General features: G+C 37.9%; 1 protein-coding gene across 2 annotated transcripts in view; it reads left to right on the plus strand.

Annotated features, from left to right (window-relative positions):
• The window catches only part of LOC129726076 (RNA-binding protein Musashi homolog Rbp6), a 1,668,991-nt gene that overhangs the window by 732,797 nt on the left and 919,056 nt on the right, over positions 1 to 17,138 (plus strand). For both annotated transcript variants that reach the window (XM_055682685.1, XM_055682686.1), the window contains exon 4: positions 12,964 to 13,017. In XM_055682685.1, the coding sequence (XP_055538660.1) occupies positions 12,964 to 13,017 (54 nt within the window). The remainder of the gene's footprint in view (positions 1 to 12,963; positions 13,018 to 17,138) is intronic.

A 17,138-nucleotide genomic window follows, 5' to 3' on the forward strand; every position in this document is an offset into this window, starting at 1 on the left:
AGAATTTTCAGTTGCCCTCCTGTCCTGTAACAATAACGCGCCTGGGTTAGATAGAATCAAATTCAACTTGTTGAAGAATCTACCCGGCAATGCCAAGAGGCGCTTGTTGAACTTGTTCAATAAGTTCCTGGAGCAAAACATTGTACCGCAGGATTGGAGGCAAGTGAAGGTGATCGCCATCCAAAAACCAGGGAAACCAGCTTCTGATCACAACTCTTATAGGCCGATCGCAATGCTATCCTGTATCCGGAAATTGATGGAAAAAATGATACTCCGTCGTTTAGACCATTGGGTCGAATCAAATAGTCTACTATCAGATACTCAATTTGGCTTCCGCCGTGCCAAAGGGACGAATGATTGTCTTGCGTTGCTTTCAACAGATATTCAGCTGGCGTATGCTCGCAAAGAACAAATGGCGTCTGCGTTCTTGGACATTAAGGGGGCTTTTGATTCCGTTTCTATTGACATTCTTTCGGGCAAACTTCACCGACAAGGATTTTCTCCAATTTAAAAACAATTTTTTGCACAATTTGTTGTCCGAAAAGCACATGCATTTTACGCACGGCGATTTGGCAACTTTTCGCATTAGCTACATGGGTCTTCCCCAGGGCTCATGTTTAAGCCCCCTTTTTTACAACTTTTATGTAAATGACATCGACGAATGTCTGGCAAATTCATGCACGATAAGACAACTTGCAGACGACAGTGTAATCTCTGTTACAGGAGCCAAAGCTGCCGATTTGCAAGGACCATTGCAAGATACCTTGGACAATTTGTCTGCTTGGGCTTTACAGCTAGGTATCGAATTCTCTCCGGAGAAGACTGAGATAGTAGTTTTTTCTAGGAAGCATGAACCTGCTCAGCTTCAAACACAATTAATGGGTAAAACGATTTCTCAGGTTTTGGTACACAAATATCTTGGTGTCTGGTTCGACTCTAAAGGCACCTGGGGTTGTCACGTGAGGTATCTGATGAAAAAATGTCAACAAAGAGTGAATTTTCTTCGTACAATAACTGGACAATGGTGGGGAGCCCATCCAGGAGACCTTATAAGGCTTTACCAAACAACGATATTGTCTGTTATTGAGTACGGGTGTTTCTGCTTCCGCTCCGCAGCAAACACACATTTGATCAAACTGGAGCGAATACAATATCGTTGTTTGCGTATCGCCTTGGGTTGCATGCAGTCGACCCATACGATGAGTTTAGAGGTCTTAGCTGGAGTACTACCATTGAAAAACCGCTTCTGGAGCCTGTCTTCTCGTATTCTAATCAAATGTGAGATCTTGAACCGTCCCGTGATTGAAAATTTTGAAAGGTTAATCGAACTTAATTCTCAAAACCGTTTTATGACATTGTATTTCAATCACATGTCCCAAAATATTAACCCTTCTTCGAATATTCCAAATCGTGTCGACTTATTAAATACTTCTGATTCTACTGTGTTTTTCGATACATCCATGATAGAAGAAACTCGTGGAATCCCGGATCATTTACGCGTGCAGCAGATCCCTAAAAATTTTTCCAATAAATATCGAAACATCAACTGCGACAATATGTACTACACTGACGGATCACTTCTTGATGGGTCCACTGGCTTCGGTATCTTCAATAACAATTTAACCGTCTCCCATAAGCTCGATAATCCTGCTTCTGTTTACGTCGCAGAATTAGCTGCAATTCAGTACACCCTAGGGATTATCGAAAAAATGCCCACGGACCATTATTTCATCTTTACGGACAGTCTCAGTTCCATTGAGGCTCTCCGATCGATGAAAGATGTTAAGCACTCTCCGTATTTCCTGGGGAAAATACGGGAACATCTGAGTGCTTTATCCGAAAAATCTACTCAGATTACCTTAGCGTGGGTCCCTTCTCACTGCTCGATACCGGGTAATGAGAAAGCGGACTCTTTGGCTAAGGTGGGCGCAACAAACGGTGATATTTATGAAAGACCAATTGCTTTTAATGAATTTTTCGCACTTGTACGTCAGAATACGATCATCAGTTGGCAAAATTCTTGGACCAAGGGGGAACTGGGAAGGTGGTTACATTCCATAATCCCCAAGGTATCGACGAACCCGTGGTTCAAGGGGTTGGATGTAGATCGGGATTTCATTTGCGTGATGTCCCGGCTTATGTCCAATCACTATAGATTTGACGCGCATCTCCGTCGTGTTGGGCTCGGGGAAAGTGGTATCTGTGCCTGTGGTGAAGGTTATCACGACATAGAGCACGTTGTTTGGTCATGCCCTGTACACCGTGACGCCAGGTCTAGATTAATAGCTTCCCTGCAGGCCGAAGGTAGGCTGTTCCTGTTCGTGATGTCTTGGCGAGCCGTGACCTATCCTTCATGTCCCTTATATACGTTTTCCTGAAATCCATCCACGCCCCAGTTTAGTCCTATCCCCTTCCGCCTACATCCAACCAAACGACAAGAACACGTTAAGACCCCGGATCCGGAAACAGCAATCAGACCCGCACGATACTCTCAAGGGTGATGGAAACAACCCAATATGCCAGTCCGTAATATCTTGGCCCAGAAGCGGAACAAATTTAATATGCTGCTTACCTATGGCAATGAAAATCATCAAACAGCAAACCTGTGCTTTTAATGCAAAATATTCTAGCTTTAAGTTAGATTTAGTTTCAGCTCGTAGTCGGCAGCGAGGATAAAAAATTTGCTTTTAGTTATTAAGATACTTTAGAAAGTAAGCTACCAGATATAATTGGCGCCGTTAAACATTGAATTGTATTTGTGCCGTGTCAAATAAACTCTAGATGAAGAAAAAAAAATGCACACTGTGCAAAGAAAGCCACATACGCAACATCACAAAATTTGTATTGTGAAGAGTAAGCGCATAAAGCTCTCGCAGAGAGACTTTTTCGATTGCAACTGATAAACTATAGATAGCGCACATTTATTGCTCTTTGATAAGGGCACTATGATGAAAATTCTAGCTGTTTCCTTAGTAATCTGTCCTGTAGCGCCTACGTAGGGCTCTGCTCACTGTGTTATGCTCACTGAGTTTTTTTTTATTATCACGGTGCAGGTCTGTGATAAATTTAGCCCAGACACAGTTAATTTACTCAACAGCATGCAGCTTTGGCTCGCCTACTTATTTGTGTAGTTATATTCCACACACCCTATGCGCATAGGTACCGCTCAATAAGGTTGTGCTTTTTTATTTGCTCATCACAATGCCCACCAACAAACTGATGTTTATGTGTTGAAAAATGCACAAAGATGAGTAAATGGACAAGACTGAAAGAGATATTCGCTGTGTGGTGCTGTTCTTCATTCGTTGCGTGCCGATCCGAAGACAAGCATCAAGCAAAGAGTAGGAGAGGATTGTACAAAACGCACCAGTTGAGCATTTACGCAATTTACAGCGCTTCTAATGATTCTTAAGCGTCACTGAACGTGAAAGAAGGTTGAAGGATCTATATGATGCATCTTTTTGACGAAGTCCATTCAAAAATATTCGATTTCAATATTATTTTCGGTCAAAATTATCATTGTTACCGAACAAGCCCTTGACCAAGACGCACCACAATAAAGGCCAATATGCTCCAAAGCAGAAGGCTAATATGCCACTAGCAGAAATCAGCACGCGATGGGAGAAGCGCTTGAAGTCTCAGATGTAAAATCAACAGCAATGGAACAGGCTCTAAGTTGTTAAGCCATCTTCTGCAAGTGCTTCATACTGCATTCTGCTCTTATTTATTATTTTGATCGTTTTTAGGTAAAAGTTGATGATAGTTAGTAAAAGAAATCAGTTAATCATAAAAGCTTATATGAAATTCATGAATTATTACATTTTGAACAGAGTCACAGCCAATTGTACACTTTTTATCAAGTATTTTGGTCATTATGTCACACTTTTTCATACGAGAACTGTAGGAAAGCTAGGTTTATATAAAAAAAAAACGAAGAAATCCGTCATTAAAAGCCACATGTGTCACATGTGTGAGTATTTTGGAGTATTATTAGCATGGGCCATCTTACCCAACTGGTGCGTTTTGTACGGCTCTCCCCTACGTTGAAAATAGGAAATAAAAGCTACATTTTGGGTCGGCGGTGCTGTGCGTGCTCTAACAAATTTCCTGTTACCTGTAACTTCCCCTTTCCCTCAAGACATCAGTTTTAGTAATATTTTCACAACCAGTGTTGTTAGGTATCCAGAGAAGTCTTCGGAAAAAGACTGTGGTACGACACTATACTGACGACTATCTTTTACTCTAACAGCCTCATGAATAAGCTGTTTATCGGAGCTCACTTACAGCTAAAGCTCACACAAAGCAAACGAAACTTTCTTTTGTTGCACACTACAGCTCATTCTTACGCATTTATTTTATTCGTTCGGACATGTTAGCCTAGTTTGTTCATTTTGAGTATGTCATGTTGGCTTGGCTTGCGCTGTTGACAACCTGCCGATCGGCTACGGCTGTCATCGATTCGCACTCCTTCGTTTCTCCTTTTTCCAAGGCCGGTGCCATAATGAAGACGAAACCAACCGTTTCATATGTGTTTCCATTGAAACGGTTGGCTTCGTATTCACCAAAAAAACCCGGCTAAACACATATGTGTTAATGTGTTGGTAACTCCCTACAGTACACTCTGCCTTTTCAGGTGTAGTCCGGGACAGATAAAGTGTAGTCAGAGACAGAAAAAGTGTAGTCCGGAAAGTGGAAAAAAACATTTACGGGGTGAAAAATGTAGTCCGAGTGTAGCTACACTGCGGAAACGAATTCGACATTACTTTCGTGAATCATAATCACCTGACATCCCGCTCGGATTCGTGCCGAAGGATGTCGGGGATTATAGGCTGTCATTAGCGACAGTTTGGAGGAATCGACAGACAAAACAAGACGAACAATAACAGTCCGTTTTGCATTGCTTTTGTGTGCTGTCGGGTTATGCACCGAATATACGGGGAACAGGGACAGCTGTGCAGTACAACGAGAGCCAAATTAGTTGAAAACTTGCTGTCATGGATATACAGTGATTTTCAGAAGCCTGATCCCACCATCCGCTGGTATGATGATTTGTTTAGGATTAAAGCTAACACCGCAAATCTGCTACTACCACTCCCGCTGCTACCAGCTGCTACTGAGTTGGGATCATCCTTTCCATCATCCACTAGAAAACTAAGCAGAAGAAGGTTTTTATATAGCCTAAATGGTGAATTTCCGGGTAACTAGGTATAACAATAAATCTATCGTATCAGAAAAGGCAAGTTTTAAGCGACCAATCGCAGGTCGAAATCTGCGTCGCAACAATGCTTGAAAATTTTGAATAATACATTAGTTTGAATAATCAAATTACAATTTTCTGTATTTGGGCGGTCGCATAGATAACACTGATCGATGAAAGTGAAAAAAATCTACTGGAATCAAAGCGACCTGTTAGCATTATAAATTGGACACATATAACGTAATTTCGGTTTAAGGATTTTCATTATACACCACTATGCAGCTGAACTTCCTGTGAGACGCAGTTCTTCGTCAAAAAGAGTTATAATCTTAACAAAATTTAAACTCTCTTCATTTTTCCTGAGCAGAAATAATGACGTGCCTGTGGTTAAATAAAGCAAATATATGTATAAAAAAAAATCCGTCTCTTGTAGAAAAAGTTGAAGAGGTTATGTATGAGACAAGAACGTTAGACAAATGTAGAATTACGAGAGCTTGTCTTGTGCCAATGAATTTATAGTAGAAGGCTAGGGAATACACTCAATTGGAATCTATCAATTTGATGCGCTGAAGTGGTAGATTTTGGCAGGTCGGACTCGATTATCCGGAACATCAGAAAAATGTTATTCTGGATAATCGACGAACTTAAAATAAATATTTCCTTTTTATTTTACTTGTATGATGCAGTGTCGTAACCAGAAATTATTTTGAGGCAAAAAGTGGAAAAATTTTGAGAAGCATAAAATAAATCGGACATTGATTATTTTCAGTTAAATCGAACATGTGCCAAATATACCGGAAGTGACATAAATGGTAACAAATATGCCAGAAGGGATGGTAAGGGTAAAATTTCGGAATAAAAATTGAAAACGAACAACAAAAAATAAAATTCCGGATAATCGAGTTTAAAATTCTGGATAATCGAATTCCGGATAATCGAGTCTCCAGATAATCGAGTCCAACCTGTATATCGACTCGGTAGAAAACGATAAGCTGTCTTGTATCAATATGTTTATATCCGATAATTTTATACAACACTAAGAAAAATATTCTTATAAAGTGGTATTCGGCCATTTTTGGCTCTTTTCCAGAAACTGAAACACGCCATATTGAATTTCAAAATGGCATCTGAGTTCATCTTCTGGCTTCCGGCATCATTCCGATAATGAAAATACCCATATTGGTCATTTTTTGCTGTTTTCCAGGAACTAAAAGTCACCACCTTCAACTCCTAAAATTTTCTTTGCTATTTTGTAAGCAATAACGCAAAATTGCTCATTAGGTAACAAATCTGTTACTTAACCTTCATTGAATCCTAAAAAAAACTTACGTTGTTTACCCTGGTGTGTGGTTTTCCACACATATAACTTTTCAATTTATTTTGGACAAGAAACAACTTAGTTTTGCCCCAAAGATATTTTTTTCAATTAGTGCTCACATATCTGAAGCTATAGGTACCAAACAATCCTATTTCGAAAATCGGATAGGGTATGTATGTGTGCGGAAGTATGTGTATGTGTGTTTATTTTCATTCTTACGACCAATATATCTCGATTTTCTCAGCATCGGCTGAACCGATTCGATTGTTCTTAGTCGCGTTTGAAAGAGCTTAAAGTCTAGTTATTTGATGGTAAATATCGTTTTTGGAAACGCCTAGTACATAGCAGTACCTTGGAGGTAACTAATTAAATGATATTATGCGTAGTGTACAAAAACAAACTTGAAAAATACATTACCTCATCTGTTTGATCCGATGGTTCATCCAAAAGTTACGAAACAAAACGTTTTTACATGATATGACCAATTAAACATGCTATGATAGCAATTGAACAAAAAAAAATCCCAACATCGGTTTGACCAAATGAAGCAATTCGGTGCTAGGAATGTTCGTAAGAATATTCTGAAATCCATGCTAAGCAAAGTAAGCAAAGCCTTGGTGCTACATTCCGATTCGGAACTCGACGTTTTGTTTATTATACACAGACTTCGCAGTCAACTGTTTAGTGTAAAGGACAATTGCGGAGCTAGCGCTACGATTCTACTAACACTAACAGTTTATCCCGAGCCGAGAGCCGAGCCGAACCCACGACGACTGGCTTGTTAGACCATCTCGGGAGATCCATTCTAAATTTATTTCAATATACCTAAAAGTGCGAGTACACTTGTCTTGCAGCAGATATAAAACTGTGTAAATGTTGAACACTGCTCAACCAGGCTGTGCAAACACTAAATAGGTGCTTTTAGCATTAACGTATTCGCAGGGATCGTCTAACTACTCAGAGCTGTGCAAAAAATCTTCGTGCGTCTCGCAGATTTTTGTGCACGTCTCCATTATTTGGAAGGAGTAAGAGACGAAGGAGAGAGAGATTTTATACTTGAGAGTCAGAGATCGGGTGCTACTAATTTTTTTGCGTGCAAAGCACACGCCGTTGGGAGACTGCACAATAATTTCTAGAGAGACGAATAAGAGCAGTTCGGATTGCACTGTACATTTCGTTTCCAAAGAGACAAGTAAGTGCAGTTCGCATGTCACAGCACTCTTTATCCGTCCCTTTCCGGAGATGTCTCTGTGCAATTATGTGCAATGAAAGCGTTCGAAACTTGCTACGAATGTTGCATTAAAATCTGTGTAGGGGGATGAGGGGCATAATAAGCACACGGGGTGAAATGGGCACCCCTCTCATATGCGAAACTACGCAATTTTTAATACAATGTGGTATGTGGAACTGTTCCGTAGTTACTACAGTATATCTTGATGTAGAACAAAAGTGATTCGTCTGTTTAAAACATGGAAATATACTGAAAAAATCAACTTGGTTCCCGGATGTTGGAAAAATTATTATTATTGCGCACTACAAAATAAGCCTTTACGGTCGTGGCTCAATCAAGTATGTAGACACATCAATATGACGTATCGGTCGTACCCCAAATTTCACCATCATTGACGTTTTGATTTTAAGCTATAATTAGTGTTAAAATCTCATATTAACTTTAACTATTTCGATAGGAGCGAAATGGTCACCTATAGTTGGGGTGAAATAAGACAAGGTGTGTTGTCACATAAATTTACCTGAAATTCATCTCAGTCGACTTATTTCAGTCGTTCTGTTTCCATAGTCAGTGTTTGTTTACAGTGATGGTGCGAACATATATTAAAAAATCTTTGGAGCCGAATCGGTCAGAAAAAAGGACTGCAGACAGAATTGGCCACCATAAGGCGCGACGGGACATTTACGAAACAAGCCGCCAAGTATCATGGCAGTTTTGCACTGAAGACAGCCCTTAAATTTTTGTCGTTTTCCATGCTTAAATCAGCAACCGAATTAGGAGCCCATTATGCCCCTATTCCCCCTACGAGTCAGCAGGAAGCCGCAAACGGGCAAAATTTTCACACAGCCGGGCATAATCAGGGTTGCCACTCACATTTTTAAATACATTTAACTACTGCACAAGAAATGTGAAGCTTGCTTAATTTTGTTGGTTTCGTTGGAAAGTCGAGAAAGTCCGTAATCAATATCTTTAAAACGTCGAATTATAGAAAATAAAAAGCACCTAGAAAAGGAACAATTTCCTCTCTTAAATATGTGATAAACATGGGTTTTGTTGTTAATAAAATTAAATTTTAAAGTCTACTGTACAAGATGTTCTTTGACGCCTCTTCATGTTTAGGTGCTATTTATCTTTAAAAGCATTAAGCTGTGCCTTCATTTTGTGTTGTAAGATCAATTTTCTTCAATCTGTTGTTCAACATAGAAGCATACCTTTCAAAACAATAATATGCGTTGTACGGTTTATTTTTCACTTATTGAAAAGGTGTGATCCGCATCCTCATACAACACAGATAATCGTTATGCGTGAAAATGTCGAAAAATAAAATCTGTATAACTACAGATTAATCTGAATATGTGGCATCACTGGCTGTGATCAAAAACTCTCTCAACAAAGAGGCACACAAAGCCCAAGAAATTTTCTGAGGTAGAAACTACGGTGACTGCGGGTAATTTTGCGCAGCACGTTTTCCGCGCCCTCATCTTAAAAAACTATTTTTCAACAGTAAATTTTACTAAAACACAGTTGATTTGTGTGCTTTACCATGTGCATAGCATAGTCTGCTATAATAGTACAGAGATTAAGTATGTTTTAGTAAAATTTACTGTAGCAAACAGTTTTATAAGTTGAGTGCGCGGGAAAATGTGCAGCGCAGAATTACCCGCAGTCACGGTACGTCTTTCTGCACTATACTGGGGTAAATTCTGTGAGGTCTCCTGAACGACACGAAAGGGATCCAAACTGCTTTTACTCGTCTCTTTGGGAATTGATGTGCAGTCTCCCAACATCGTGCATTCTACTCGTAAAAAAATGAGTAGCACCCGATCCCTGAGTAAGAGACATCTCCGGAAAGAGACGGATAAAGTGTGTTGTGACATGCTACCTGCACTTACTTGTCTCTTTGGAAACGATTGTACAGTGCAATCCGAACTGCTCTTACTCGTCTCTTTAGAAATTTATGTGCAGTCTCCCAACGGCGTGTGCTTTGCACGCAAAAAAATGAGTAGCACCCGATCCCTGCGTAATCGTAACCCATATGTGTGAAAATTCTCACACTGGGATGAAACAAATAAACACATACTTTTACACATGTCCTGAACGTAGCCTTTTGATTTATATATTCATGTTGCGAATTACAAGAATGCACCTATATACATTCCTAAATTCAGTCAAATCGTTGAAAAAAAAAATCAATTAGTTTATCAGTTCCCATATAAACTGATCACATTTTGTTACGTCAGTTTTGAATGAACCTTTGGATCAAACGATACCATCAATTAACTAGACTTTAAGCTCTTTCAAACACGACTAAGAACAATCGAATCGGTTCAGCCGGTGCTGAGAAAACCGAGATAAATTGGTCGTAAGAATGAAAATAAACACACATACACATACTTCCGCACACAAACACAACTTTTTCGATTTTAGAAACAGGATTAATTGGTATCTATAGCTTCAGATATGAAAGCACTTAATGAAAAAAATATGTTTGGGGCAAAATTAAGTTGTTTCTTGTCCAAAATAAATGCGAACGTTGTATGTGTGGAAATCCACACGCCAGGGTAAACAACGTAAGTTTTTAAATATCTCATCAACTTAAAATATTTTTTCCTGGAAAATATATATTTCGTGTAAGATTAATGGTTTAGGAATTGTCAAGAAATTTCGTCAAAATCGATCGAGAAGTTTTCGAAAAAAAATCGAAACAAAATTCATTTGTGTGGTTTTCAACACAAGGGTACAATGAAGGTTAAAAAGTAATAAAATTCTTCTCCAGTCAAGTAACAACACATACTGTCATACATTGCGCACATTTTACGGGAGTACGACTATCTAATAGTGGTCGTTTCAACTACATGCTAAATTTTCACTGTCGATAAATGTCCTCTTATCATCTCCAGTCAAAAAACAACACATAGGTACCGTTGCATATGTTGCACATGTTACTAGTTTCTTCTATCTTCAATTCATCCGGTTTGCGTGTATTAGTTTGTTCGCATTCGGAGTAGAGAAAGAATATGACAAGAGCTGCCAAGCAGCAAAAGTTGATGATTTTGAAGACTTCATACGCGTGTTGAAATCACATCACGATCTGTAAACTGCGTTAGAGAAAAACACAAACATGTGCTTTCTTGCAAGCTACCTAAAGCAAACACTTATTGCTCCATGGAAACTCATTTGGACCTGCTTGAAGATACAAAACTCGTGCCCATCCAAAACAACATTCGTAACTTTGGCAACTCTGGTCACACGGTTTTACATATTTCCATTTCAAACAAACACTGGGGAACGAAACAGTGGTGTTATAATTATATAATTCATGAAATTGGGTTTGGGAATGATTACATGTTTATATTATATTAATAAGTAAAATGTTGTATTTACTGCTTATTGATGAAAAATCCTAGAACTTTTTTGATAATACTCGACGAACAGTTTTGAACAACTTGCAGTGAAACTTTCCACATTATTGCTGACCACATATTTTGGAGCCATTTCCAAAAAGCTTCCCAGAACATTTTTGGTGCGAAACTATTTTCCTTATCGTCATGCTATTCCAACCCACACTCCAGAAATTTGCACTTATTTAGACGTTAATTAGCTCTGTTGTCAATAAAAGCCTCGATAGTGTACACTGAAATAGCATTCATATATTTTTGTTCAAAATTAACTCTGAGCTATTGAAAAAAACTCTCTTTCTGAGATATAAACATTCCTTATGCTTCAATAAACTGAAATGTCACGTTTCATCCTAAAATCTATTGATATTTTCATATTATGCTCAACTAAGTAGTTATCGACTTTAAGTTATAATTTATATTTCTTACAACATTTTTGCTTCTAAATATTCCTAAAACTATTTGCATTCGAATTTTACGCCAATTCACACCTTGTTTGAATAGCGGTAAAACACATATATCATCACAGCAATTTGTCTGTAGTACAAATCGTAGAGCGAGTAATTTATTTTCTACTTGATAGCACTCCGATTGAAATCTCCATCCGGTGCCTGCAACACTGCACTCCAGCTAAAATTAAGTCCCCAGTGGCTTCGCAGGCAACGTTTCCCATTAAAATGGAATGTCTCTGTCAAAAAATTGCAATGAATCGGAAACTGTTTCGCAATATTTATCCAAAATAATAATAAATGAGGGAAAAAAAGAGGAAGAAACCACCATTATCGCCCCACAAAACCACCATCAATTGGTTGTCATTCCGGCTGTAATCCAACCGATTTTCACATATACGCTTGGCTTACAGCGAAAAGACATCGGATTCAAACACTATTTTTCACTGCAGGAAAAGCCATCGCCGTACAGTTTCCCACACATTCGTGTTAGTTCGAGCTGAGAATAAGAAGAAGGCAACAACAACGGAAAAAAGAATACGTAGCAGATGTTGTTTCTCCGTGGGCGCGCGCTGCAAAACCGTCGCTCATCGACGAAGATTTACCGATTTTCCAGGATTTGAGCTACTGCGTCGTGGTCCTGCTTCCCGTCGAAATCGGGTACAAATTTCTCGGTGATTCGTCTTTTTTTTTGTCGCTGCCGCTAGTAAATCGAAAGAATCTGACACTCTCCATCGCTTTTGGTTCGCGCTTTCAAAATACTCACCGTATTGCAAGTTTCGTAACACGCGCGGCTTGCCGCTGGCAACGGAAGGCAATGAGGCATAGGAATGCCAACTCTGCTAGAAAACGCTATTTTCGTACACCGCACGTATTGAATGAAGATTGCGAAAGCGAAAAATTCATTATCGTCATATGATTGATGAGGCTTTTCACTTCTTTTTTCATTTTTTTTTGTTGCACCCGCTCTCGCGCGCGTATTGCTGTTGTTACACCGTTCTGTTATGCCGTTTGGTTTTTGCACAACAATGATCTGCGCTTACGGTTTCGTTTTTTTTCTTGTTTCGGTTGCTTCGAAAGTTTTCGTTCAATTTACCGCCATGGATTTGCCTTTCTATTTTCTTACCCCCGCGCGATATATGGCTGCGACTTTTGAGTAAACCTCAATGCTTTAAAACGACTAGAACCGATTTTTTTATAAGTCCTTCATCCGGTTTATTCTCCCACCCCTTTTATACTAAAACCAATTGTCTTCCCACAAACCCTTTAACCTTCCATGATTTTTCAGTTTTTCTCTATATCGTTTGCAAAATTAACTGATTGAGTCGAACATGTGCTGAAATTCGAACAAAATTCTCCTCCTTTTCCAGCTCGTCTGCGATGGGATTGGCTGATTCCTCTGCTCCCCTCTACTCGAGACCAAGGTAGGTTCAAACTAACAACTCATTTGTTATATAGATGTGTACTTGACGGTGGCGCGAGAAATGGAATGGATTTTTCCGCGCGTGGTTTTTTCTATTTTTTTCATTTTTTTTTCAACCGAAACGCAAACACATTTGCACTTGCTAAGAGGATGAAGTTGTGAAAATTTTGGTCATATGTCAGACTTCATCTTTCAAGGAAAACTCGAGTGATTCAATGTTGATTGTAAAGTGAATTCTTTTCATTTTTATTCTGACATATTAACCTTTTTCAGGTATGGACTAATTTTTATTTGGAAGTTCATGTCTTTTAACTAAACTACGAAAGTAAGAAGTATTTTAGATTAAATTTTTCTTAAAATATTCAAACAATACTCATAATTTCACTCACATTTTTTTTTATTTAAAACTTATTTTTAATTATGAGCTAGTGAACATATAATTACGATGTATGGCTTTTAATTGACAACAATTTTATGAAGGCTTTGCTCATGCCCATAAAAGCAATTCTACTTGAAATTCATTATTAAGGTATCTTGACAAACAAATGTTTTTAAAATTTCATTTTTTATGCGACTCTATATAGATTAGGATTTTTAATTTTCGTAACATATTTTTGAGCATAACTCTGTTTCGGTAACTTTTGAATAGACAAATCGTACCAATTCGAATCATTTATTTATTTTAGATCCCATCACTAACATAAGAGCTAGATCTAGGTAAATGAATTTAGTATGAATTTCTTCACTTTACTAATTCTACTGAGTTTTAAATCTATTTAAAATAAAATCGGTTTGAAATTTCTATTTCAAAATCGTCATTCTATATCATAATTACTTATGTCTGACATGACCAGTAAAATTTTTCTCTAAAAATTGTTTTATTGTTATTATTGATTTTCTTTGCGACGAATTATATATGATATTAAAGGAATGAAATGTTTCTAAGTTTAATTTAAAATTTCAACATTCCTCCCGCTTTTAGAACATGCGGAATTTCCTCTGTGTGGAGTCTTCACATCGACCAGAACATTTGATCTATTGTGATATTGCCCAGCTGCTTCCGGTACTCCTCACTTCATATTATTGGCATTACCACTATTGAAGTGAATGATACGCTTTTCATTTCTATCCGTGCTTGTGTGTGAGAATTTAATTTTTCGTTTCAAGCTTACTGCTCTACTTCGCCTAGTGCTAGTCAGAACTGTTCTCAAGGCTGTGAATCTTGCCTTATTTACATTTTTTTGGACTTTTAGACTCAGGATCCTTCGGATATCAAGATCGATTTTTATACAATCGAGTTCTTGGGGCTAGTGGCCTATGGAATTCGAATTTCCTTCATACTTCATTTGTTTTTAAACATTGCTCGGACAATTCAAATCTCACCTTCCTGTATCGTTTTCCATTCTGACAATCCAACTTCTAAAGCTCTAATGGTTGTTTTGAAAATGTTAGGTTTATTCCATATTTGATTTTTCATTTATTATCATTCAGCGCTTTCAGAGCAGTTGGTTAAGAACATTTTATGTTTCAGGATTCTTTAGGCAGATTTAAAGAGCGTTCAGAATTGAGTATCTAGCGTTCAAATAACACGTCCAAAGTAGGAATGGGAAATATCGTTTGATAATTTGAGTACTGCCCTTTTGCAGGTCGTAAAGTACAAAAAAGTGATATGAAAACGATGAAATACTTGTTGTAAAGCACGTTTTTCAACAACCATTTTATGAAATTACTGCAACAAAGTTTCTACACATTCCAAGGGTTTTATTTCAAGACATTAACAATTGGTGAAAAGATTTATCTGAAAATCCCACAGTGCACAGTGGTCTAAACTCGAAAAATCGTGTTCGTACTAGATTTGACTGTGAATAACAGATTTTCATGTTCTAAGATTCCATTCATTCAACTAAGATTCTCTCAAAACTTTATAGAATTTATTGTTTTGACAATCATAGAAAAAGTTATAGACAAAAAACTGATTTTGAAGAGTGGTGTTCCACAAAAAACTTTATTTTGTCGTGTCCAACGTGCAGATAGGGCATCGCAGTATTCAGTAATTGTTTATCTTTTTAAATTTTCTACAACTTTTCCGAAGGAAGCTATCTGATATATTGTAAATTAGAAAAAATATTTTTTTTATCTAACTGTTAAGTGGATTGATCGAAAAACTAAAAACGCCAAAAGTAAGGCCTTGATTTTTCGAGATCAGACCACTGTGCACTGTGGACTTTTCAAATAAATCTTTTCATCAATTGTTAATGTCTTGAAATATATCTCTTGGAATGTGTAGAAACTATTTTGGAGTAATTTCATGAAATGCTGGTTGAAAAACGTGCTTTACAACAAGTATTCCGTCGTTTTCATATCACTTTTTGCAGGCTTTCGAATACACCAACTCTTTTATCATTTTCGCCTGATGAAATAGTATGCCAGAGCGATCAAGTTAGCTGATGAAAATATCGCAATCGTTCGTTGGGGAAAACTGTTTGGTGCTCAATGTCCTACTGTGCTGTTTCGCAGTATTAATACTAGGTTCACTATCATATATATGCTCTTTTTGAACAAGGGTAGGAAGAATCGATCAGAGTAACATCTGATAACAATTTGTGCTGATCGGCTGGATAGGCTCTGCTCACAAGTGTGTAGTGGAATTTTTTGCTCTGCCAGCTATTGTGCTAACCATGATGCAATGTAATCTGGTTTTGTAATTTCGCGTTGACGGCGTTTCTGATACATATTTGTTTAGTTTTGCCAAGCGAACAAGAAAGAAGGAAATATTTTTGCTCATCACGCACATTTTGATAACTAACTATGTAAGTTCGCGTAGATGCGAACAGCCTTTAAAATCACTTGTAACACCGTCAACGGGAAACGCTATAATATCAATCTTTACTAGTAGCCAAGCTATTCCAGCTGCATTATTTAGGCAAAGCAAACGAGATCCTACAACACCCGAGAGCAATTTCATTCTGTAAAGGATTCGTTCGGAATCACAATTAGATTTTAAATTTTTACTCCGTCAAGAACTGAGCAGCTGAAATCTGTGCTCACTCAATCGGAGATGTGTAAGTTATCGTTTTTTCTGAGCACCATGAATCACAGTGCTCTTTTTTGCATTGCGTTTATAAAAGTTCGTGGTTGTGACAATAGTTACCTTTGATTAGTTTTTTCTGAAGAGCTGTATCAAATTAAGCAAAACTATGAGTTGCATGTATATGCAACACGTGTTTACTGCCTACTGGTATCAACAGCAATATTTTACATCTACACATTCCAACGAAGAGGAGTATTCAGAAGCCTGCTTCTTTGTACTTTACGACCTTCAAAAGGGCATTACTCAAAAATGTACCGTACGATGATTTTGAAATTTTGACCAGAGATTCTGGACGACATAACGGATCGAATGGCGTACTCAGATTCTTCGGTGCATTTTTTTATAATAACGGTCTGTGGGAGCACCGTGTTGCGTTTACGCAAAATATTGTGTAGATTTAAATCACCCCGAACGAGTTAGAGTGAGCAAAAATGATTGTTTCTCAATTTTATAACAGTTTTGAGGGTGATTTCACTTGAATGCGAATAATGACAAGAGCAATATATTTTTTAGTTCTGATATCACGGTAGAGGGTGGATACGAGGGAAATATCGATAACTATCGGTATGGCTCAAAATTTACCGTTTTGATTTATAGTTGACAACTATCGATACTATCGATAAATATCGACAGGTGTCCCATCCCTAGTCCAGAGTTCAATATTCAGAATCCATAGTCCAGAGTCAAGAAGGCAGAATATAGAGCATAAATATATTTTCTTGATACCAGAACCCAGAATTTAGAATAAACCGTTAAGAATATAAAGTCTAAAGTCTTAGATATAGAGCCTAAAAACCTGATATCAGACTCCTAAATTAATCACCCAGAATTTTCCACCTAATTTCTTGGATTAAACGCTAAAACTGAGAGTCAAGAATCCAGACCAAATAATGCGGGGGACTCACAGTCTAATATAAAAATTTCGGCTAAAACTCGAAGTCTACTTTGGTTCAGATTTTCCATAGTTCAGCTCAGACTGCACAGTTGCGAGGAAAGGATGTAGAATCCAGAACGCACAGAACGGAGTCCAA

This window comes from Wyeomyia smithii, chromosome 2 (assembly GCF_029784165.1).
Source record: "Wyeomyia smithii strain HCP4-BCI-WySm-NY-G18 chromosome 2, ASM2978416v1, whole genome shotgun sequence".
Taxonomy (NCBI): Eukaryota; Metazoa; Arthropoda; class Insecta; order Diptera; family Culicidae; genus Wyeomyia; species Wyeomyia smithii.